This window comes from Chelonia mydas, chromosome 14 (assembly GCF_015237465.2).
Source record: "Chelonia mydas isolate rCheMyd1 chromosome 14, rCheMyd1.pri.v2, whole genome shotgun sequence".
NCBI classification, from domain to species: Eukaryota; Metazoa; Chordata; order Testudines; family Cheloniidae; genus Chelonia; species Chelonia mydas.
The window spans coordinates 43,933,158-43,956,664 of record NC_051254.2 but is presented as its reverse complement, the minus strand read 5'-3'; the positions used below and the strand labels follow the sequence as shown (position 1 = coordinate 43,956,664).

The following is a 23,507-nucleotide window of genomic DNA, read 5'->3' as shown; positions in this document are numbered from 1 at the left end:
CCCAACCCAGCGCTTCCTTGCACCCCCTCGCTGGCACCTGCTGGGAGACCCCTGTGATGGTTCCCCCCCTGCCCCATGGTGCCACTTGGAAGTGGGGCACCACTGAGCGCACCTGACTTACCAGCGAGGGCTCCCTTTATACCATACTGCTCTGCAGCCTGCCAAGGCCCGCCCCCCCCGCCCCCCCCGGCTTCAGCCTGCAGCTTACCAGCACACACACAGGTCGGGACACACCCAGCTGCAGCTTCACACAGATGCTAAGATCAGCTCTGCATGGGAAGGCTCAGCTAAGGAACTGCCCGGTACTCAAGTGCACACCCCCCTCTAGAGGGTAAACCCCAAATTATACCATCTTGCACTGCACAGAGATGGGTACAGCATAAGCTCATGAAATTCACCCCCTCCCTCAGTGTGGAGAGAAATATGCACAGCCTTCTGCCCCCGGTTATGATTTTCACACCCTGGGTGAAACACAAAACAAAAACAAGTTTGCCAAACTTAACTCCCTCCGCCTATGATTTATTTCTAATAGATGCTTTGGATTGTTCAAACTGGTCAGCTAGAGTAGCCAGTTCATCGACAGTTTTTCACCTTTTTATCCCAGAAACGCTGTTTTACATCGTCATTACTCAGACTCAGGAAATGCTCCTGAGCAACATGATCAGCCATTTCTGCAGAGCTTGTAACACCTTTTCCCCCTTAGCCATCTGTCACGGAGTGTGGGGGAGTCCAGGCCCTGCACCCCTCTTCCTGGGATTCACTGAGACTCTCAGCCAGCCAGTAAAACAGAAGGTTTATTGGACAACAGGAACACAGTCCAAAACAGAGCTTGTGGGGACACCCAGGACCCCTCAGTCAAGTCCTTCTGGGGGAGCAGGGAGCTTAGACCCCAGCCCTGGGGTTCCCTGTGTTCCTCCCCCCAGCCCCCACCTGAAACTAAACCCCCCCAGCAGGCTCCCTGCTGCAGCCTCCGTCCACATTCCTGGGCAGAGGTGTCACCTCCCCCTCCCCCTCCTGGCTCAGGTAACAGGCTCTCAGGTCTCCCGACCCCAGGGCACATCCCCAGGTCAACACTCCCCCCTCCCTGCTGCTTCACATCGTCACATCTCTCCCCCCTTCGAGACTGAACTGAGCGGGGTCACTGTGACCAGTGACCTGGGGAAGTTCGGGGCCCCTCTCCGGGACAGCGCATCCGCTATCAGGTTGGCACTTCCCTTCACGTGGACCACGTCCATGTCGTAATCCTGCAGGAGCAGGCTCCACCTCAGGAGCTTGGCGTTGGCTCCTTTCATCTGGTGCAGCCAGGTCAGGGGAGAGTGGTCGGTGTACACGGTGAAGTGTCGCCCGAAGAGATAGGGCTCTAGTTTCTTGAGGGCCCACACCATGGCCAGGCACTCCTTCTCGATGGCCGCGTAGTGTTGCTCCCGGGGTAGCAACTTCTTGCTCAGATACACGATGGGGTGTCTCTCCCCCTTTTCATCCTCCTGCATTAACACCGCTCCCAGTCCCGTGTCGGAGGCGTCGGTGAACACCACAAAGGGCTTGTCAAAGTCTGGGTTTGCCAGAACTGGGCCACTGACCAGAGCCTCCTTCAGCGCCCGGAAAGCCTCCTGGCACTGCTCGGTCCAGACCACCTTGTCTGGCTTCCCCTTCTTGCATAGCTCAGTGATGGGGGTGGCTATGGCGCTAAAGTGGGGCACAAATCTTCGGTAGTATCCTGCCATCCCAATAAAGGCTTGGACCTGCTTTTTGGTGTGGGGAGCGGGCCAGTCTCTGATCACCTCCACCTTGGCCGGTTCTGGCTTTAGGCGGCCGCTCCCCACTCGATGGCCCAGGTAAGATACTTCAGCCATCCCCACCTTGCACTTTTCCGCTTTGACAGTCAGCCCAGCCCCCTGGAGTCGGTCCAGCACTTGTCTAACCTGGGACACGTGGTCCTCCCAGGTCTGGCTAAAGACACAGATGTCGTCAATATACGCCACGGCAAAACTCTCCATCCCCCTCAGGAGCTGGTCCACCAGGCGCTGGAAGGTGGCCGGCGCTCCCTTGAGGCCGAAAGGCAGGGTCAGGAACTCATAGAGCCCCAGCGGGGTGATAAAGGCCGATTTCAGCCGGGCATCTGCATCCAGCGGCACTTGCCAGTAGCCCTTTGTAAGATCCATGGTGGTAAGGTACCGAGCTCCTCCCAGCTTGTCTAGGAGCTCGTCCGGCCTGGGCATGGGGTAGGCATCAGATACAGTGATGGCATTGAGCTTCCGATAGTCCACACAGAACCGGACCGACCCATCCTTTTTGGGGACCAGCACCACTGGCGAGGCCCAAGGGCTGGCCGATGGCTGGATCACCCCCAAAGCCAGCATGTCCCGGACCTCTCTTTCCAGGTCCTGAGCAGTTTTCCCCGTGACTCGGAAGGGGGAGCATCTTATCGGCGGGTGCGACCCCGTCTGCACCCGGTGGACAGTCAGATTAGTGCGTCCAGGCTGGTTGGAAAACAGCTGTCGGTATGGATGCAGCACCCCCCTGACCTCAGCTTGCTGGGCAGGGGTTAGCTGATCCGAGAGGGGAATTGTTTCCAGGGGGGAACCAGCTCTGGTCCCAGGGAACAGATCTACTAAAGGGTCATCTCCCTGCTCCTCCCACTGACCACACACAGCTAACACCACATTCCCCCTGGCATAATATGGCTTCACCATATTCACATGGTACACCCGGCAGTGGTGCGCCCGGTTCGACAGCTCCACCACATAGTTTACCTCATTGAGCTGCTTGACGACCTTGAACGGGCCCTCCCAGGCGGCCTGTAGTTTGTTCTTTCTCACGGGGATGAGAACCATCACCTGGTCCCCGGTGGCGTAGGCCCGGGCCCGCGCCGTGCGGTCATACCAGACCTTCTGCTTCCTCTGGGCTCTGGCCAGATTCTCCCTGGCCAGGCCCATGAGTTCAGCCAGTCTCTCTCGGAAGATCAGGACATACTCCACCACTGACTCTCCATCGGGAGTGGCCTTCCCCTCCCACTCGTCTCTCATCAGGTCCAGGGGGCCCCTCACCCTCCTTCCATATAACAGTTCGAAAGGCGAAAATCCGGTAGACTCCTGGGGCACCTCCCTGTACGCGAACAGCAGGTGAGGTAAGTACTTGTCCCAATCCTGCGGGTGCTGGTTCATAAAGGTTTTCAGCATCATCTTCAGCGTCCCGTTAAACCTCTCCACCAGCCCATTGGACTGGGGGTGATATGCTGAGGCCCAGTCGTGCCGGACCCCACATTTCTCCCACAAGCACCAGAGCAGGGCTGACATGAAGTTGGAGCCTTGGTCTGTCAAGACTTCCCTGGGGAACCCCACTCGGCTGAAAATGGTCAGGAGCGCATCTGCCACGGTGTCTGCTTCAATGGACGCTAAGGGCACTGCCTCGGGGTAGCGGGTGGCGAAATCTACCACCACCAGAATGTATTTCTTCCCCGACCGGGTCGTCTTGCTGAGAGGCCCCACGATGTCCAAGGCCACCTTCTGGAAAGGCTCCTCTATGATGGGCAAAGGTCTCAAAGCCGCTTTCCCCTTGTCCCGGGCCTTCCCCACCCTCTGACAGGGGTCGCAGGATCGGCAATACTGCCGGACGGTGGTAAAGACCCCGGGCCAGTAAAAGTTCTGTAGCAACCTCTGCCGGGTGCGCCGGATTCCCTGGTGCCCTGCGAGGGGGATGTCATGGGCCAGGGACAGGAGCTTGCGGCGATACTTCTGGGGGACCCCCAGCTGCCTCCTGATCCCACAGGACTCCACTTCCCCTGGGGGAGCCCATTCTCGGTACAGGAACCCCTTCTCCCACAGGAACCTCTCCTGGCAGCCTCTCCTCATGGTCCGTCCCACACTGAGGTCGGCCAGGTCCCTGAGCTTCCGCAAGGAGGGGTCTTTCCTCAACTCGGCCTGGAACTCAGTGGTTGGGGAAGGGATGGGGCCCGGTTCCCCCTCAGTGGTCAGGTCTGAGGCCTCAGCCTCTCTGAGCCGTGCCCCTCGGTGCTCCCTCCCCACCAGGGTAGGGTCCTGTGCCTCCGGTGTGGTACCCTCCCCAAGGTCAGGGTGCAGTGCCCCTCGCCGGCTCTGGCTACGGGTCACAACCAGGGCGGTCTGGGGGTTGCTTGGCCAGTCCTCTAGGTCTCCCCCCATCAAAACTTCAGTGGGCAAATGGTGGTGCACCCCCACATCCTTGGGGCCCTCCTTGGCCCCCCATTTCAGGTGCACCCTTGCCACGGGCACCTTAAATGGGGTCCCGCCCACCCCCGTCAGGGTCAGGTAGGTGTTGGGCACCACCCGATCTGGGGCCACCACCTCGGGCCGGGCCAGCGTCACCTCCGCCCCCGTATCCCAGTATCCATTGACCTTCCTCCCATCCACCTCCAGGGGAACAAGGCACTCTCTCCGGAGGGACAGCCCCGCGCCCACCCTGTAAACTGAGCACCCTGAGTCCAGAGCCTCCAGCCCTCTGGCGGGGCTGGCTGGGGGTACTCTTCCCTCCTGAGCAGGTGGTAAACTGGTAGCCCCCCTTTCCTGGGTCGTCTGCCCCTCGTCCAGCTGAGTCCCTACCCAGTTAACCCTGGGTAGGTTGGGTCTGCTCAGTTTGTCCCTGAGCCCGGGGCACTGGGCCCGTACGTGGCCTCTCTGGCCACAGTGATAGCAGCTCAGGTCACGTTGGTCCCCTCGAGCGGGTCGGAGGGGCCCGATGCCAGGCGTTCCCCTTGGGAGGGGGTTCTCCCTATTTCCCCGCTGGGAGGCCCCATGGTGACTCTCTCTCTGCATCGGGGGGGGCCTGTTCTTTTGGGACTCCTCCCTGCTACCCCCTGACCGACTGTTCACAAACTCGTCGGCCAGCTGCCCTGCGTGCTGGGGGTTCGCGAGCTTTTTGTCCACCAGCCACAGCCTCAGGTCGGAAGGGCACTGCTCATACAGGTGCTCCAGTACGATCAGGTCCAGCAGGTCCTCTTTAGCTTGGGCCCCCGCTGTCCACTTGCGGGCATATCCCTGCATCCGGTTGGCCAGTTGTAGGTAGGTGACCTCAGGCGTTTTACGCTGACCCCAGAACCTTCTCCGGTACATCTCGGGGGTCAGCCCAAACTCACGGAGCAGGGCCTGTTTGAACAGTTCATAGTCCCCTGCCTCTGCCCCTGTCATCCGGCTGTACACCTCCACGGCTTTGGGGCCCAGTAAGGGGGTGAGGAACTGGAGCCTGTCTGCAGGGTCAACCCTGTGCAGCTCGCAGGCATTCTCAAAGGCCGTCAGGAAGCTATCGATGTCCTCCCCCTCCTTCCGCTGGGCCAGGAGGCACTTATCAAAGCTCCCTGCAGTCTTGGGTCCCCCCCTCACTCAGCGCAGCCGGGGCCCCACTGCTCCTCAGCCTGGCCAGCTCCAGTTCATGCTGTCTTTGTTTCTCCTTCTCCTGACGCTCCCTCTCCTTCTCCTGACGCTCCCGCTCCTTCTCCTCCTGCTCATGTTGACGTTGTTTCTCCTCATGTTGACGTTGTTTTTCATGATCCTCCAGCTCCCTCATTTTCCTCTCCCTCTCCCATTCCAGCCGCATCCGCTCCAGGGATGGGGAGCTCCGCCGGGAGGATCCCCTGCTGGCTGCTGGGGTCAGGATGCCCTCGGTATTCGCTGGGCTTCCCCCAGCCCCTCCCCCAGGCCTAGGTAGGAAGGGTCTCGGGGTGTCCTGGGCAGCAGTCTGACCCCTCCCAGCCCGGTCAGGCCCCAGGGCCCACGCTGCATCCCCCGGGCGGCTTCCCTCAGGGACAGGGATCGGTCATCCAAGCGATCCCTCTCCTCCAGCTGGGCAATCAGCTGTTCCTTGGTGGACCTCCCGATGCGCAGCCCCCTCTGCCTGCACAGCTCCACCAGGTCGCTCTTAAGGCGTTTAGCGTACATCTCCCTGCTGGCCACTCGCAGGCCGGGCAGCTGTCCACGGTTTCCAGGAAAAGCCCCTAGTGTGCCAGTCCTTCTTGAGGTCACCACCTCTTTGCCAGGGTCGAGCTGCAGACTCCTCCGCCCCTGGGACCACTCGCTGCAATCCCCCGGGGGACCCTGTTACTGCAAAAGTCCTTCTCTCTGGTCACACACTCCCAGGGGTTAACCGCCCCCTGGAACCGTCTCTCTCTGAATCTTCAGCACACCTGGTCCCCGTCAATCCCCCTTCGTTTTACTGTTCCCCAGTCACTTACTGCAGGAAGCGCCGTTCACGGGGTGCAGTAGATCCCACCGCTGCCACCAGTTGTCACGGAGTGTGGGGGGAGTCCAGGCCCTGCACCCCTCTTCCTGGGATTCACTGAGACTCTCAGCCAGCCAGTAAAACAGAAGGTTTATTGGACAACAGGAACACAGTCCAAAACAGAGCTTGTGGGTACACCCAGGACCCCTCAGTGAAGTCCTTCTGGGGGAGCAGGGAGCTTAGACCCCAGCCCTGGGGTTCCCTGTGTTCCTCCACCCAGCCCCAACCTGAAACTAAACCCACCGAGCAGGTTCCCTGCTGCAGCCTCCGTCCACATTCCTGGGCAGAGGTGTTACCTCCCCCTCCCCCTCCTGGCTCAGGTAACAGGCTCTCAGGTCTCCCGTCCCCAGGGCACATTCCCAGGTCAACACTCCCCCCTCCCTGCTGCGTCACATCGTCACACCATCACATCTCTCATCTGCTTCCACAGGCCACATTACTCATTCCAGCCCCTCTCTTTAGACTTCTGAAGTTTACTCAATCTGCTTCAAGTGTGAAAGTGTTTTAAAAGCATTTCCTTGAATATACCATAATCTGCAGCATCACCAATAGGCATCTTACTGAATCTGTCCAGAGCTTTCCCAGACAACTTTGCAACCAACATGGGCATCTTTTGGTCTTCAGGAATCTCATGGAGCACATACAGCCTCTCAAGGTGATGAAATATTCAGCAATGTCCCCTGTCTCGCTGTATGCAGGACACAACCGCTCCCATTGGTGGATTTTTGGAGCGGTGGGACCTGTGGTGTGTCTGTGGGGCGCTGGTTCCGCCCCTCTATCAAGTCCAGTTCATGCTTCCTCTCTCTTTCCTTCTCCTCCATGGTGAGCTTCTGGGCCTCGATTTCCTTATCAGCCTCTATCGGTCTCAGTTCCAGGGCGTTCTGGTGCGCAGCCTCTTGTCCGGCATCTCTGCTTCTGTGGTTCTTTGCTCTGCTGCTTCTCCTGCATTGATCTCCAGCTGCTTTAATTCCATTTGCCTTTTGCTCCCTCCATCTCTCCCCTCCCCACTACCCGCCTATCCCTCCCCCTTGGCTGTCCCTCACCATCCCTCGCTCAGCGCGTCGTCCCCCTGCCTGGCTTGGTTACTTACCCTGCTGCCTGCCCCCTTCCCCACCCCACCCTCTGCCCTCCCCACTCCCTGCCCCCACCCTCACGGGGCGGCCATGTGTCCGTGGGAAACACCTTGAGCTCTGTGGGCCAGTGACATTTTCCCACGGGGCGGCTCCACCCCCGCGGCGCTGACCCGGCTTCCAGCCCATGGGGAACCACGGCCGGGAACCGTGGCCAGTGGGAGCTGTGGGGGGCGGGGCCAGAGCTGCCGGGCCCCGCCCCCACAGTCAGGCGGGGCGGGGAGCCGCAGGCAGCCCCTCAGCCCGGGGAGCGGCAGGCGTCTGTCACTGTCAGACAGACACAGAGGGGGTGGGGGTTGGACAGACAGATGGAGGCCGGGGGAGCCGGAGCAGCGATGGGCACCCTTGGCCCCGTGCGGTCCGTGGGGGGGTGCCCCTTTCAGTGCGACAGCCCTTCTCCCGGGGATCCACTCTCTCTCTCGGGGTTAAGCCCCTCCATCTCCTGGAGCTGCACCGCTCTGAGCCTAGCACCCCTGGCTCTGCCGTGGGCCCCCTCAGGGAGTCCCCTCGCTCTGGACCCCCGGGGCCTCCACCCCCCAAAGGGGATGATGCCCCCCTGTTCTCTAGACCGGAGCGACTCTCCGCCGGCGTAAAACAGGAGGGGTTACTGAGCGTCTGAACCCAGCACAGGAAACTCTCCGGGCCTCAGGCCTGGCCTCCCTCAGCCCAGCACATCCCAGTCTCCCCTGCATCTGGGGGGGCCCTGCCTGCTCCCTCTCTCCAGCTCCGAGCCCCCCTGCTTCCCAGCTGGGCATCTGATCTCACCGGCCCCAAGGCCCTCCCCCCCATCCATTGTCTCCTCTCCAGGTAAACAGAGTCGCCCGGGCCCCCTCTCCTCTCTTTGCAGCCCATTGTCGTCCCGCTGGCCAGACCCGGCTGGGCCTCCTGAGCTGGGCCTCTGGGTCACCGGTCACCAGGTCACCAGTCGCTGGGGTCTCCATTCTCCACGCCAGTGGTTGGGGTCCCAAGTTCCCTCGCTGGTCCTCTGTAACAATAAACTCCCTCTCCCATCACCTCCGTAAACCCGTAGCACCGAGGGAAACTGAGTCCCACCCCCTCTGCATGCAACCCATTCACAAAACCAAGAAAATCCCCCACAGGAAACAAGGAAAACCAAGAGACTCCCGCACTTTGTCACACTCCCCCTTTGCCTTCCCCCTCCCCCCCAGCCCATTGACCCCCGTGCCCAGTGGGAGCTGTCCCTGAGGCAGGGCGCCTGCTTGCAGACTCAGACCTGCCTGGTGCCTGCACAGCGCGGGGAGGGGGAGCCACAGGTGAGCAAGCCCCAGTCCTCAGCATCATCACAGCCACAGCCATTCTCTGTTTGGGGATTTCATTTCCCCGGGGCGAGTAATTCTAGCTGCTCTTCCCTTCCAGACAGCTGGTGGCTTTTCCCGTAAGAAACCGCACACCTGCTTTGCAAAGACGTCCATGCATCCCTGTTCACTTGCCAGGTGTCTTTTCTGGTTGTTCATTTATTCTGTTAACTCAGTTTCAGAGGCAGTTTTAAAAGTCCCTTGAATTATAGCTGGTTTTTGCCTTTGGTCCAAAGGCACGTGGAAGAGGTGCAGACTTTTATTTCTGTGGCCGAACCCACCCGATGCGGAAATGTGAGTGTCGGAGCTAGGAAAGCTCTGCAAGGGTAAGGGACCCTTCAGGACATTGTCCTCAAGTCATTCCTTCTTCTGGGCATCCCACTCTATTGTTCCCTCCTGCAGTGACAGTGATCAGTGTCTCCACCCACGGGGGAGACGGTTTGTTTTTTTCTAAAAGCAGTTATTTTATTTACTTTATTTTATTTTAAGAATTTAGAGGCCACACACAAGACAAAGAAAATAACCAGTGACTTCTGTCACGGAGTGTGGGGGAGTCCAGGCCCTGCACCCCTCTTCCTGGGATTCACTGAGACTCTCAGCCAGCCAGTAAAACAGAAGGTTTATTGGACAACAGGAACACAGTCCAAAACAGAGCTTGTGGGTACACCCAGGACCCCTCAGTCAAGTCCTCCTGGGGGAGCAGGGAGCTTAGACCCCAGCCCTGGGGTTCCCTGCGTTCCTCCACCCAGCCCCCAACCTGAAACTAAACCCCCCGAGCAGGTTCCCTGCTGCAAGCCTCCTGTTCACATTCCTGGGCAGAGGTGTCACCTCCCCCTCCCCCTCCTGGCTCAGGTGACAGGCTCTCAGGTCTCCCGTCCCCAGGGCACATTCCCAGGTCAACACTCCCCCCTCCCTGCTGCGTCACATCGTCACACCTACTGATAACATCCTCTTTTTGCTCCACAATGTGCATCCACCAATGTGATCTATGCCATCATGTGCCAGCAATGCCCCTCTGCCATGTACATTGGTCAAACTGGACAGTCTCTACGTAAAAGAATAAATGGACACAAATCAGATGTCAAGAATTATAACATTCATAAACCAGTCGGAGAACACTTCAATCTCTCTGGTCACGCGATTACAGACATGAAAGTTGCGATATTACAACAGAAAAACTTCAAAACCAGACTCCAGCGAGAGACTGCTGAATTGGAATTCATTTGCAAATTGGATACAATTAACTTAGGCTTGAATAGAGACTGGGAGTGGCTAAGTCATTATGCAAGGTAACCTATTTCCCCTTGTTTTTTCCTACCCCTCCCCCCCCGCCCATTAGACGTTCTTGTTAATCCCTGGATTTGTGCTGGAAATGGCCCAACTTGATTATCATGCACATTGTAAGGAGAGTGATCACTTTAGATAAGCTATTACCAGCAGGAGAGTGGGGTGGGGGGAGAGAAAACCTTTTGTAGTGGTAAATACCCATTTTTTCATACTTTGTGTGTATGAAAAGATCTTCGATACTTTCCACAGTATGCATCCGATGAAGTGAGCTGTAGCTCACGAAAGCTTATGCTGAAATAAATTGGTTAGTCTCTAGGGTGCCACAAGTACTCCTTTTCTTTTTACAAAGTGCATTAGCTCTTGAATCCGGTTATTCACTGTCGTCATTTTCTCAGTAGCTTCTTCAAGTTGTCGGGCAGATTCACTTTATTTAATCACTTGCATTTCAAGCTCGTCAGTTCTCCATGTCAGCTCTTCTTTGGTTTTCGTTAGTTCAACAGTAATTTTCCCCAGTTTTTCTTCAAGCCAAGCAATCGCTTCCTGTGGGTCTTCTAGGGATCCAATATACCTGCGACCTTCTTCTGCCTGCTTCTTAATATCAGTGACATCATCTTGCAAAAAATCAATAATGCCCTCAAGAGCAGTACACTTTACGGGATCTCCATTCTCGCCTCCTTCCAGCATTCCAGCTCTTTCATTACAGTGGGAATTCTTCACCTCCTGTTCTTCATCCAGGTTTTTGGCACATTCATTTACCAAATCCTCGTAGATTTCCAAGCGTTGTTCAGAATCTTCTTCCAGCAACTCTCGATCCTGAGAAAGGCATTGCTTGAAAACTGTTTCCCGTTGAGCAAAATACGGAGTAAATTCTTGTGCGCCTTCTTCATGAATTTTTAATTCCAAGATTAATTTATCTTTGCTCTCATTGATCAGCTTGCTTTCCAAGTCTTCTATTGGAGTTAGCAGTCTCAGATACTCTTCTTTTCCAAGAATTACTTTCTTTTCCTCCTCCTCATTTGCCGTCTCTTTTGCCAGATCATGCTCTTCATGTGTGTCATTGTTATTCACAGTTAAATGCTCATCGTCTTCTATCACATCTTCCAGGCTCCTGTCCCAAAGTACAGGGGCTCTTCTTCTTGCTACCTGCATTTTCGTGTCAGCGTTATTTACGAGAGACGCGTTTCGTCATATGCAGCACCACACTGGCTGATGTTTACCATCCTATAAAGCTTCCCTTTTCCCCTGAAAAAGGCTTGATGGAAGCGAGTGTCCCGAAATGGTACGTGCAGCTGCAGCTTTGGCTGTTGACTGTTCTTGAGTGCATGGGGGCATTTGCCTAGAATCAGTAGAGAAGTGTTAATATTTCCACTCTCTTTCAATCTATCACCCTCATTGCGCGTCTTGGAACGTCTTTCTGAGCCAGCAAGACCACAGAGCGCCACTTCACGGACTCGGGTTACAGCAGGAGCTTCACGATCTTCCATCTTTAGCCTTTGAACAGTGGATACGCTGCGACTTCTACGGGAGTGAGGATCCCGCTTGCTGCAAGCAACACTCTGGTGCTTCAGCCCGAGCTGCAGAAGCTGAAAAGCTGCTTTTGAATCCGAAATCTGAATCCACGGCAGATCTTTCACATCAGAGCAGCCTCTGATGTCTTGGGCAAGACACGGCACCCTTCTTTTCTGGTCATTTGACCCTGGGAGCGACATGTGGTAAACGCACTCGTTGTCAAGCTCACAAAAGGACACCCAGACAGAAGACGTCCTGTCACTTGCCACGCTCGCCCACGGTCGGTGGTTCAGGGTCTTTTCTGGGTTCTTCCAAGTCTGCAGATGATTCGGAAGTTTCGCTGTGAGTGTTGGTGCTGTTTTGAGAGTCTACCTCTTTCGCTGGGCGAAGGATTGAATGTTTCACAGCAATGTCTTCTCTCACTGGTCGTTAGTCGGCCTTATATCATCTCTATGGCCAAGGGGTGTGAAGTCCATATCTGGACACACTTTGCCATCTCCCACAGGGGTCAACCCTGCAGCCACTCTGCCTCTACGCTTGTTCTCTGTCCGCGCCCCCTACCAGCCCCTCTGGCCTCCCTGGGATCCCCCCTCCCGTTACTCCCGCTGGGTCTCTCTTCTTTCGCCAGAGCTTCGCGTGAAGGAAAGTCTGTCATGGCAGCTTCTTCGCTCTGTCATGTATTTAATTGTGATGTATTTATTAAGTGTTAATTAATGTACTAGGGGAGTCCCCCTTCGGCCCAGCACCAGACACCATTTTCTACCCTCTGGGCCCGAGGGGAAACGCCCGGCCAGGTCCGTGTCCGGCAGCGGGAGGAGCTGGAACGAGATCCCAGAGGCTGAGAACGGCGCGGGAGGGGGACACAGGCAGGTCATTAAGGGGCTAGAGGCCCCGATCCTGCAAACGTGCCGAGCTACGAGCTGGTGAGCGACCCCCTGGATTTTGTCCGAAGCCGCATGTGCTGACGTGCTCTGCTGGTTTGGGGTCAAACTGAGCCCCCCCCCCATGCTGCGTTTCCCCCCCACATACCCACCCCAGCAAGGTCCCCCCAGCTGGGCCCCGGCGGCCCCATCGCCATAGGGCTTAGAGCTCCCCCAGCTCTCCAGTGCTGCCCCTGTCCCAGCGTTGGGGGGCGCAGGGGGCTCCCTGGAGGAGAGGGGCCGACCGGCCGAGGAGCTGGGCTCAGAGGTGTCCAGGCAGGCGCCCGGAGCTGGTTGCAGTAGCAGCCCGGGGAGGGGCGTTTTTAACGGGTGTGAAATGTGAATGTTGATGGTCTCTGTGTTTGGGGGGTTACGGGCCTGGGGCCAGGGGATCCCTGGAATCACCCGAGCCAGGGCTCTTGGGGGTGCAGTCCTGGGTCTCTGAAATGTCCCCCGGGTTCTGCTGAGCCAGCCTGGCCTCCTGCGTAACTCGGCCCTGGGGATTTCAGCCGGGATCCCTGCGTCCGGCCTCGCCCGGAGCTTGTCCTGACGGGCTGTAAGTCCGCCCGGCTACGGCCCAGGCTGGCCCCCCCAGACCGGCTGTGACTCGAGGTCGCTCCATGAGTCAGTCCCGAGTGACCCCGCCTGGGGACCCGGCCCTCCATAGCCAGGCCCTACAGCCGCCTGGCACTGCCCTGGGACCCGGCCTGCTCCCTGCTCAGCCAGGCCCCACCAAGGCCCCCCTACCATGGGACCCTGCCCTCTCTGACAGGGGTGGAGGTGGGGGAGCAGGGCTGTAGTTCCCCCTAGGGTCCCCCCACGTGTCTCCTGCCCTGGGGGAGGGTCTGTCCCTTGCAAATGCCCAGCTCTAAAGACAAGATCTTGTGTTGATGGCAGCCGTTGCTGGGTGGGCACGAGCTGGGTGGGCAGGGGGGAGAGGGCCTGACCCCCACCCCAGGGGGAGCAGCTGGTGTTTGCAGAGCCCCTAGATTCCCCCCACTGCTGCTCACACCCTGTCCTGCTCTCTGGAGCCCTGTGGGGCAGGCTGTCGGCTCTGGGATGGGATTCGCTATGTGTCAGAGAGTCCCTGGGTGATGCTTTGGATCTGCTCCCCACAAAGCCAGGCAGGACTCTGGGGAAGTCTCCTCTCTGGGAGCAGCCTGTCTGCAGGACACACAGCTCCCCCGGCTCCACCTTCCTGGGTCTGACCCCAGAGCCTCCAGCCTCCTCTGCCCCTCCGTGCGCTTCCCCCAGCGAGTCCGCCCAGGCTGGCTCCTGGGGAAGCCAGAGGGTCCTGCCCCCCAACTCCGCAGTCAGACGTGACTCTCAGCCAGCCGGGGAAACAGAAGGTTTATTAGATGACAGAAACATGGTCTAACACAGAGCTGGTAGGTGCAGAGAACAGGACCCCTCAGCTGGGTCCATTTTGGGGGGCAGTGAGCCAGACAACCACATCTGCACTTCACTCCATGTCCCAGCCAGCCCCAAACTGAAACTCTCTCCAGCCCTGCCCTGCTCTGGGCTTCGTCCCTTTCCCGGGCCAGGAGGGCACCGGATTCCTTTGTTCTCCAACCCTTTAGCTCTCACCTTGCAGGGGGGAAGGGCCTGGCCATCAGACTGAGCACCCCAGATGGACAGACAGCCCCCATGCTTGTCTCTAGCATGTGGGGGTGGGCGGCTGGGAGCCAGGGCTCCTGGGTACTGTCCTAGCTCTGTGAGGGGAGTGGGGTCTAGTGGGGGGGGGGCTGGGAACCAGGACTCCTGGGTTCTATCACAGTTCTGTGGCTTCTGACAAGTCCCTTGCCCTCAGTGTCCCCCTCTGTACCGTGGGGTGAGGACACCGACCGGGGCTGCATTTCACTCGTAGTTTATTCCTCTCCAGTGCAGGTATGGGGCTGGGCCAGGCCCCCGGATGCCGGCCAGGCTGCAGCCCCGGGTGGTTTTGGGTGGAAAGTCCCTGGCACCGAAATAACGCCCGCCCATGGGACCCTGGTGTCTCACTGACACACCAACAAGCAGGATGCTGGGCCGGGGTTAGCAGCTCCGGGGCTCGGCCAGGGGCAGCGCGGCACCGACCCGGCATCACCGGGCGCCGGGCAGAGTCGGGCCGGGGAGCAGAGTGTGTTGGATGGTGCTGGGGCCTGGGGCGGGGGGCTCAGAACCATCCCTGGGGGCGGGGGGAAGTGAAACCACGTGAGGGGGAAAAGCAGACGTCAGTCTGTCTGTCTGTCCACCCACAGGCGGACGGGGTGTGAAACGACGTAGGGAGTTAACCCTTTCGGGGTCGCGGGGCCTGAGAAATGTCTCCACTGGGCTGTGAGCAATTGCACGGGGACTTTCTGCTGACACCGGATTGACGGCCCTGGACTGCAAAGGCCCCATGTCCTGGCCCTGGCCCCCTGAGCCAGCCAGTCCCTCCCCCCCCCATCCCGGCCCTTCAGCACAGCCCCGTCCTCTTGCCCTCCCAGACGGAGCCTGTGCAGGGAAAGCCCGGCGGGGCCGCGCTCTAGGGCTGGAGTCTGCAGGGGCCCGTACTCAGAGCTGGGCTGGAACCCAGGAGTCCTGGTGCCCAGGGCTGGGCTCTGTCTGGCCCATGGGGCTGCCGTAGCTGCACCTGTCACGGAGTCCCCGGGCGATGCTCTGGAACTGCTCCCCATGAAGCCAGTCAGGACTCTGGGGCAGTCGCCTTCCGGTGAGCAGCCTGTCTGCAGGGCACAAAGCTCACCGAGCTTCCACCTTCCTGGGTCTGACCTCGGAGCATTCAGCATCCTCTGCCCCTCCGTGTGCTTCCCACAGCGAGTCCGCTTAGGCGGGGCTCCTGGGGAAGCCAGAGGGTCCTGCACCCCAACTTCGCAGTCAGACGGGACTCTCAGCCAGCCAGTAAAACAGAGGTTTATTAGACGACAGGAACATGGTCTAAAACGGAGCTTGCAGGTGCAGAGAACAGGACCCCTCAGCTGGGTCCATTTTGGGGGGGGGGCAGTGAGCCAGACAACCACGTCTGCCCTTCACTCCATGTCCTAGCCAGCCCCAAACTGAAACTCCCTCCAGCCCCTCCTCCTCTGGGCTTTGTTCCTTTCCCGGGCCAGGAGGTCACCTGATTCCTTTGTTCTCCAACCCTTCAGCTCTCACCTTGCAGGGGGGAAGGGCTCAGGCCATCAGTTGCCAGGAAACAGGGTGTAGGCCATCCTCTGTGTCCAGACCCCTGCACACACCTGCCCTCTAGGGCTCTGCAGTGATCATACACCCTTACCCCACCCCCTAGATACTTAAGAACTGCCTAGGGGAAACTGAGGCACCCCCACACTATTCAGAGGAAACATTAAGAACAGTCCCACTTCGTCACAGCACCATAGTTAGGTGTGACACAGACTTTGGTTAGCGCAGCGGCAGGATGGTGAATAGCCGAGGCGGGGGTGTGGCAGGGGGGCAGGAGCAGGGCCGGGATGGTCCGTGTGGGGCGCTGGAGAGAGGAGACTTCATGGCAGGGGGGCCTTGGCCAGCAGTAGGAGCAGCAGGCCAGGCTCTGAGTGACTCACACAGATTCACGCCCTGGCCCTGTGTCCCCTCCCGCAGGGACAGCCCATGGGAGCAGCTGACAGGGACGTCCCCACGGCCTCGTCTCCCCGCTCTTCGGGACACTCCCCCACCAGGGTCCCACAGCTCTTTGCACCCCGATAGCCCTGGGGCCAATTCCCCCCACAGAAATGCAGCCACCGCTGGGGTGGGGCCTGGCAGTTGGGAAACAGCACATGGCACTTTGGGACAAGAAGTGACGGGGACGCCAGTACCCAATGGGAGCAGTGCGGGGAAGGGCCAGGGGAGCATTAATGGCCATGGCGGGGCAGGGTCTGGGGCTGGTGTCTCCCCGGGAGCCCTGGGGCAGGGTAACAGCAACAGAGCAGGGCCGGGCTGGGGGGAGGGGGAATGTGAGCACCCAGCCCACATATCGCCCCAGAGGTTGTGGGGTCCCCTATAGCTGGGACCCCACAAGCAACCCCCCCAGCGGGATGTGGGACTCTGACTGGGATGGGGCTCTGGTGTCACTGGTGAGTCTCTGGGCCCCTGGGTGGATGGGGCTGTGACTCCCTGGAGGGTTTGGACTCCTGGATAATAACTGCCCTGCCCCATAGCCCAGCTCAATGACAGCCCTCCCATCCCAGCCCGGCCCCGTCGCTGACCCCCAGCTGGGGTGTCCGTGCTCTTGGGGTGCCCCCCAGGCTCACCAGGGGGACGGGAGCATCCCCCCCTCTGCAGCTGCCTCTCCCCTGGGAAAGGAACTTGGGGCCCCCACTCCCCACGGCCTCCTCCCTGCTGCCCCCACCCCTGGGGAAGGAACCGGTCTGCACTGGGACTGGGAACCCACAGCCTCCCCCAGGGGTCACCCCCACCCCCAGAGCTCCCCTCTGGGGTCCTCCCCCTCCCTCCCGTCAGATCCGGCCCTGCCCAGGGCCCTCCCCAGCACAATAACCCTGATCCCTCCAGCCGCTAAATGGCCCCATGGTGTGTCTGGGGAGTCCCCTCCCCCAGGGCAGCTGCTCTGTGCCCTGTGTCCCGCTCCCCCCAGCCAGAGCCCAGCGGGCCCAGTGGCCCCAGCCCTGTCCCGGCCCCGGGGGAGCAGTGAGCACGGAGCCGGGGGGGGGGCTGGGGATGGTTTATTAGGGTGCAGCAGTTCTAACAGCGCCCGGCCTCGGTCCGGCTTCCCCCCGGGCTGTGGAGCAGCGTCCCCCAAAGGTTCCCCGAGGGCCGCGGGGTCAGCGAGAGGGAACGTGGGGCTGGGCTGGGGCAGGGAAAGGGTTAAAGCAGGAGGGGTCGCCCCCGGGGCAGACCCTGTGGGGACTGAGGGGCAGGGACAGGTCCCCAGGCGGGGGCAGCGCGGGCTGGAGCCAGGCAGAGCGCGGGGAGCAGACGGGGACGGGAAGGGACCGGCCCCAGGTTCTGCATTCTCCAGGCTGGGCGAGGGGCTGGGAGAGACGGACGGAAACTCCTGCCGGCCGGGGGTCCGACGCCCAGGATCTAACTCAGGAGCCCTGCAGGGAGAGGGGAGAGAAATCAGCCCCTGGCCGTGGGGCTAGCGGGAGGGACGGGGGATTTTCTCTGCCAGGCCCCAGGGCGCCCCCAGGGACTCTGCCCGGCAGCCGCAGGGCTGGGCGATGCTCGGCAGGACCCAGGACCCTCTGCCCCCGGGAGCAGCTTGGGGATCGGCCTGAACGGGGACCGAGGGACCCGCAGACTCCTCCTCCGCGGTGCCAACGCCCCATTGCCCAGCTGCCCTGGGGCTGAGCCGGGCGGGTGTCATGGGCCGAGGGGCAGTAGCAGCGGTCCCACGGGTGTCGCAGGCAGCCTGTGGTCAGTGTGGGGGGAGGCGGGTTTAACAGGGGGAGGGGAATTGAAATTACCTGCAGGTTGGGGAATGGGGTGCCCTGAAAAACAAAGAGAGACATGGTCACAGCCGTGGGCAGGGGGAGCCGGATCCTGGGGGTCAGAGCTCCAGCCCCTGCCCCACGGCATGGAATGCCCCTAACTAGGACCCCAGCCCCCGTCTAACCCCCAGACCTGGGGTTCCCCCCCAGCCTATTATTACAGTATTGTAAATCCCTGCCCCAGGATCCCTGCTTTGAGGGAGGGGACGGGAAAGGCTCTGAGCCCCGGGGTAGGGGCAGCTCCCCGCACTGCGAGGTGCCGGGGTCTCTGTCCCACCCCGGGGCCTCGGCTGGGGGAGGGGAGAGTGGGAGCTCCCAGCCTGGCCCCGGGGCCCCCCACTGAGATCGCCCCACGGCCCCTGCTCTGTCCCTGCCCTAAGGGGCGGGGGCAGGGGCGGGGGCGGGGGCGGGGGGGGAGATCTGACCCGGCCCCAGCCCCAGCAGACTAGAAGCTGGGGGGCCCCTGCCAGGCTCTGAACAGCCCCTGCTGGGGTGTGGGGAGGAGCCTGCAGCCAGGCCCACATCCCCCCCCAGAGAAACCCTGGTGCCCCGTCCCCGCCCGGAGCCATTCACCTTTCTTATTCTTCAGGTAGATGAGGAGTCCTGGCACCAGGAAGATCAGCCCCAGCACGAAGCCCCCGACGCCCGTCAGCATCTTGCTCCTGGCAGCATCAGACTGTGCCTCTGTGAGACAGGGAAAGGGGAAGGGGCAGCCGGGTCAGAGCCAGAGGCCTCCGGGCCAGGCTCCCGTCAGCACCAGGGACCAGCGCCAGCCGGGGCAGAGCCTGGGGCCAGAGCCCGCAGGTGCAGCTATGGGACATCAGGGCTCCTCCCGGTCTGGGATCATCAGAGATCGGGCTCAGGCTCTGCAGCGCGAGGTCTGACATCCTGCCCATTGTCAGCATGAACTCGTCTAGCCCTGGATACTCCTGTGAGCCACAGAAATGGCCAATCCCTTTGTGAACCTTGCTCAGCTCTTGGGTCCGTTATATCCTGTGGCTGTTAGTTCCACAGGGTAACTACACAGTGTGTGAAAAAAGTCCTTGCTTTTCCCAGGTGTGAATTTGCCCCCTCCATCGAGCGTCCCCTTGTCCTTGTGCTGTGAGACAGGGAGAACAGGAGTTCCCAGCCCAGGTCAATAGATTTGGGTTAGCAGGGCTCATACAAGTGCTCTAAAAATTGTGAGTAGGGTCGATGCTTTTGCTAAACACAAGCATAAATGTAAAAATCTGGATGTAACTGTTAAAATGTTAGAAGAAAGTTTCCCCCCACACAAGCAGTGTCCTTTCCCAAATCAGGCCAAACCTTATACTGCTAAAACCATTGAACCTCTGCTGCAACAAGAAATCATTTGTGTGTGTACTTCCAGGTGCAATTCTCCCATTTGGCCAGGACAAAAACCAGATGGATCACTGTGTCTTAGTATGGATGATCAAAACTTAAATGAAGTCTCTCCAGCTGTTACAGCTGTTGTTTCCAAAATCCCTAATCTAATTAATCTGTAAATCCCAAAGCAAAATAAGTTTCTACCATTGGCACCTGTTGGGTTTGAACATAACTATAAGCTTTAGAGAATGAGTTCAGCACTTCTGGAGGAGTGCTCCCAGGGTGGACACGCATCGGTACTGGACCCCGAACCTAAATTCTCCCGAGCGTTGCCATGTAAGAAATACAGCAGCAAATGAATTCCATGCCACTGAGCAGTCAGCACACCCCACCTCAACCCACCGCCGTAGCAACTAAACCAGCACCTGGATTTCAACTCCGCCCAGGGAGTATAAAAAGCAGGAAGTGAAATTAAAGTTTTAAATAAAACCAAAGTTACCAATGAATACTTCCAAGTGCTCGGAGCAGGAAAATGGAGCGTCCTATGGAAAACGCCAGCAGGAACCACTCCCGCATATTGCTGGTCAATCCAGGAGAGGGCAACAGACTCTAACACCATCTCGGAGGAGGTGAGTAAGTCTGGAGGTGTAACTAGCACGTGGGACTTATGTTTAGGAGTTGTATATGCGGTGACATGTATAACTTTGTTGGTAACCTTCATAAAACTGCTAAAGGACTTGTATGCGTTGGGTTCCTACGATTCCATGTGTTCCTATGGGCTCTAAATCCAGAAGAAACGGAGACAAGGTTGTTGAACTTGAGACTGTAGCCCAGAGCTGAACCCACTGGAGTGTAATTAACCGTAAATAGAACGAAAGGCTACGGTAGACAGCGCTTTGAAGTCTTGGCTTGGGCTGGTATTTGTGGGGGCTGGGTGACCCAGAGGCTCTTACCCCAGTTCACGCTGAGGGGGCCCCGCAGGCTGATGTGCTCCACCTGGCAGGTGTAGACGTCCCCGCGCCGGGGGCTCATCTCCAGCATCACCAGGATCTGGAAGGTCCAGTCTCCGTTCTGGAGCAGCTCCGTGGACACCACCCCGGCCGTCTGCTCCTGCCCGTTCTTCAGCCACTTGATCTCGATCCCCGAGGGGTAAAACCCCGTCACGGAGCAAACCAGAAGATGGGAGTGGGGCCCAGACCCCGATGTCGTGGGGGAAACTTTCACCTTGGGCTGAACTGGGGGGAGAGAGAGCTGGGAAAGGGTCTGGAGATGGACGGGGGCTCAGAGAGAACAGGGGCCCCTCCAGGGAAATATTCCCCCCCCCACATGTGCCCCGCACCTGCCTAGGGCGATGCCCCCCAGGGTGTGTGGAGTCCAGTCCCCCCAACCATACACACGGTGCCTTTCCAGGACAGGGCATCCGACCCCCCCAAGACACCTGGCAGCTGCCCGGGGCAGGGCACCCGGGATGTGTAAGGTCCCGTTCCCCGGGACACGCCCAGGACAGATGGGGCTCCCCGTGGTGTGTGGGGTCTGATTCCCTGGCCACCCCGTTCCCCCCTCACTGCCCTGGGGTGGGGCTGGTTCTCTCCTGCCCCCCGTTGCCCTGGGCAGGCTCCGGCAGGAAGGGCCCGAGGGGAGTCGCGTCCCGTCACCCCCATGGGGACAGAGCCGGGGACGGTCTGACCCTCGGGGTCCTGGGAGACGGGGTCTCAGCCAGGGACCAGGGGCTGCGCTGACCCCTGCCAGTGGGGACCCCGAGGGGGGAGGGGTGGGGTTGGGGGAGGGGAAAGTTCTGCCCCATCGCCCGGCCCCCCAGCCCAGGAAGGGGGGTAGGAGTCGCAGCAGCCGCCTGCCCCTAGGGGGGTCTGGGGGGGCGATGGGGGCTGAACCCCTCCGAGGGGCGGGGGGGCTGGGAAGGGGGAGGGGTCACCGGCCCCCCAGAGACTGACCCCGGGTGGGGCTCTGCTCCCTGCCGACAGGGGGCGCCGCAGCCAGATCGGGAGGGGGCGGGGGGAGGGAAAGGGGAGTTTCCCGCCCCAGCGCCTGCTGCCCCCCCCCGCTGTGGCGCGAGACGTTCGGTTCCCCCCGCCGGGGCGCGGGTGGCGGATCGCGCCCATAGAGAGGTGGAGGGCGCGGGGCAGGGCGTGTCCTGCTGCGGCCCCGCCCCTCATAGCCCCGCCCCTGGCCCCGCCCCCCGCTCATCTCTCCGGTCGACGCTGAACGGCTGCACCGCCCCGTAGTTGTGCCGGCACCGGTCCACCTCCCCCCGCTGCTGTGTCAGGAACGCCGTGTCCTTGTTCCAATACTCGGCTGTGCCCCGGCCCAGCTCCGTGTCCGCCACGTGCACCCCCAGCTCGCTGTCGAAGTGCACGAACGGCTGCCGGTCCCAGATGTAGCGCTCCAGGAACCGGACCCGCCCGGTGCCGTTGGTGTAGAGACAGTCGAGCTTTGACTGGAACAGGAAATGCTCTGGGGGGGGACGGGCCGGGCTCAGGCTCAGGACCCGCCCCTGCCCCGGGGCTCGGAGCTCAGCGGGGGGGGAACAACCCGAGCCCCGGGACCCCCCCAGCCCCGCCCTGGATCCACTGGGCGCCGCGGGAGCCCGCAGGTCTGAGGGGGGGGAATGACAGTGACGTGGGGAGACGTGGGGGAGGGGCGGGGGGCTGGGGGACACTGAGCGGGGGGGCGGGGCGGGGCAGGAGGAACAGCAGAGAATGGGGGTGGGGCACAGCCGGGGCGCGGGGAGACTGAGTCACGGGGGGCACAGCACACATGGGGGGGCGCAGGGGGGCGGGGAGCCAGGCCGGGGGCACTGACACGGGGGCTGGGGGCCGGTCGCTGTGGGGCAGGAGAGGGTCCCGGGGTCTGGCTCTGGAGCAGCCTGTTAATGTGGATTGACCCCAGGCTCCCCGGAGGGGGGGAAGGGTGTAAAAGGGAACGATTCTCTGCATTGGGTCTCACCCCCGTGGGAGGGGCCTGGTTCCCCCCATGGCCCCTCCCCCTGCACAGCCTGGGACCCCCCCAAACACCACACAGGGAGCCGGCGCTCATGGAGAAAAGACAGAGACCAACACACCCAGCACCGGCCCAGGACAGGGCTCCCCGGGTGTGTGGGGTCCAATCCCCGCCTCATACATCGGCTGTCTGCCTGGATGGGTCTCACCAGGGCATATGGGGCTGATCCTCCCTGATACACCCAGCGCCTGCCCAGGCTCCCCGGGGTGAGGAGGGTCTGATTCCCCCAATGCACCCGTGACCAGGATGGGGCTCCCAGGGCATGGGGGGTCTGAACCCCTTGATACACCCAGCGCCCGCCTGGCATGCGGCTCCCTGGGCATGTTTGTGGGATCCAATCCAACCTCACAGATACACACAGCACCAAACGGGGACATGATCCGCAGGATGTGTGGGGTCAGATCCCCCCCAGATACACCCAGCACAGGGCTCCCCAGGGCGCTGGGGTATGATCCCCCCCCAGATACACCCAGTGCCTGCCCAGGATGGAGCTTCCTGGGGCGTGTGGGTCTGATCACCCCCTCCCCCAGGATACACCCAGCGCCTGCCCAGGACGGGGCTCCCCGGGGCACTGGGGTCTCTGCTCACCTCGGGGCTCCGTGCAATGAGCCAGGTGGGTTCTCAGCACCGTTAGTGTCACTAGCAGAGCCCCAGCCCAGCGGCTCCCAGCCCCCAGGATCCGACCCGCCCCCATCGCTGCTCAGGAGGGAGAGATCTGGAAAGTCGTCGGGACCCCGCAGACTGAGACCTTCTCTGCCCAGCTTCGAGCACCAGCCCCAGGACGCTGCCCACGGCCCCGGGGATTGGGCACCCCCAGCCCAGGGGCCAGGCAGCATCGGGTCTGGGCAGCATCATCCGTTGCCAGGCAGAGCCGGCCCCAGCAGGGCTCGGTTCCATACTTCTCCCTCGTAGGGGGCAGAGCAGGGCCTGGGGTCGGGCTGCAGGACTCGCCCGGCGCCTGCCATGGCCCTGGGGCAGCTGGAGAGCGGGGCCAGCCCAGGGACCAGCCCCCACCAGAGCAGGGCCCCCAGCAATGGGCCTGGGACCCTCCGTCCCCTTCCCCTGGTGCCTCGACACCCTGCTGCGGGCTGGGGCAGGCCGGGTCTGTGGGGGGGTCTCTGGTTGTGGATAAATTTAGGCCCAGTGGAAGGTTCGGGGCTGGCCCCACAGGCAGAAGTTCTTGAGCTTCCCCCACCCCCACCTCCATGGGCCTGAGCTCTGCCCCCCGGACCCTGGTAGAGACGTTCAGTTTCCATGGGGCAGGCACAGCTCAGCCTCCCAGCTGCTCCCACCATCGATCTCCCTAAGGGGCATCTCTGGCCCCCCTGT

The 23,507-nt window shown here is 60.7% G+C and overlaps 2 protein-coding genes across 7 annotated transcripts in view; both read right to left on the bottom strand.

The window, feature by feature from the left end:
* LOC114018492 (HLA class II histocompatibility antigen, DR beta 5 chain) overlaps nucleotides 1-23,507 on the bottom strand; it is a 161,702-nt gene that overhangs the window by 58,895 nt on the left and 79,300 nt on the right. Inside the window, exons 1-6 of one of the 6 annotated variants that reach the window (XM_037913767.2) lie at nucleotides 22,767-22,936; nucleotides 21,366-21,632; nucleotides 20,114-20,395; nucleotides 18,408-18,518; nucleotides 17,811-17,834; nucleotides 17,054-17,441 (exon numbers count right to left, since the gene is read on the bottom strand). The exons of 1 other annotated variant lie outside the window; for it this stretch is intronic. In XM_037913767.2, the coding sequence (XP_037769695.1) occupies nucleotides 17,428-17,441; nucleotides 17,811-17,834; nucleotides 18,408-18,518; nucleotides 20,114-20,395; nucleotides 21,366-21,632; nucleotides 22,767-22,872 (804 nt within the window). In that variant the 5' untranslated portion in view covers nucleotides 22,873-22,936 and the 3' untranslated portion in view covers nucleotides 17,054-17,427. Of the gene's footprint in view, nucleotides 1-17,053; nucleotides 17,442-17,810; nucleotides 17,835-18,407; nucleotides 18,519-20,113; nucleotides 20,396-21,365; nucleotides 21,633-22,766; nucleotides 22,948-23,507 lie in introns of those variants that run through there. 4 more of the 6 variants (XM_037913768.2, XM_043527921.1, XM_037913766.2 and 1 more) reach the window with 4 other exon arrangements.
* On the bottom strand, nucleotides 10,209-12,327 carry LOC119567532 (kinesin-like protein KIF20B). Its single transcript, XM_043527894.1, is given in 4 exon segments — nucleotides 10,209-11,160; nucleotides 11,163-11,805; nucleotides 11,807-11,913; nucleotides 11,916-12,327. Coding segments are annotated over 4 exon segments (1,554 nt in total). The 5' UTR covers nucleotides 11,968-12,327; the 3' UTR covers nucleotides 10,209-10,408.